The 235-nt window shown below is 67.2% G+C and overlaps 1 protein-coding gene across 1 annotated transcript in view; it reads left to right on the top strand.

Annotated features, from left to right (window-relative positions):
* Window positions 1-235, top strand: part of LOC104467875 (C-type lectin domain family 18 member A-like) — a gene marked incomplete at both ends in the record, with an annotated part of 2,179 nt that overhangs the window by 1,507 nt on the left and 437 nt on the right. The window contains one exon of the mRNA XM_010081836.1: window positions 14-147. Coding sequence (XP_010080138.1) covers window positions 14-147 — 134 coding nt within the window. The remainder of the gene's footprint in view (window positions 1-13; window positions 148-235) is intronic.

Below are 235 nucleotides of genomic sequence, written 5' to 3'. Positions count from 1 at the left end.
GCCCACGTGTCCCCAGCGAAGGTTCGCTTCCCGTTCCATGCCTGCGATGTGAGGATAGACGGCGACTGCTTCACGGTGTCCCCTGAGGCCGACACCTACTATGGGGCCAAGATAAAGTGCCGGGTGAGCCCCCGGGATGCCGCGGGTGTCCCTCTGCAGCTGAGCGGTGCCACCCCCGTGCAGCACTCCGCTGCCTGGCGTGGGTCTGGGCTACGTCCCTGGGGCTGACTGGGTC

The sequence above is a fragment of the Pterocles gutturalis genome, unplaced genomic scaffold, assembly GCF_000699245.1.
Source record: "Pterocles gutturalis isolate BGI_N339 unplaced genomic scaffold, ASM69924v1 scaffold2354, whole genome shotgun sequence".
NCBI classification, from domain to species: domain Eukaryota; kingdom Metazoa; phylum Chordata; class Aves; order Pterocliformes; family Pteroclidae; genus Pterocles; species Pterocles gutturalis.
The sequence above is the reverse complement of the archived record's forward strand: the minus strand, read 5'-3'. Positions and strand labels throughout refer to the sequence as shown.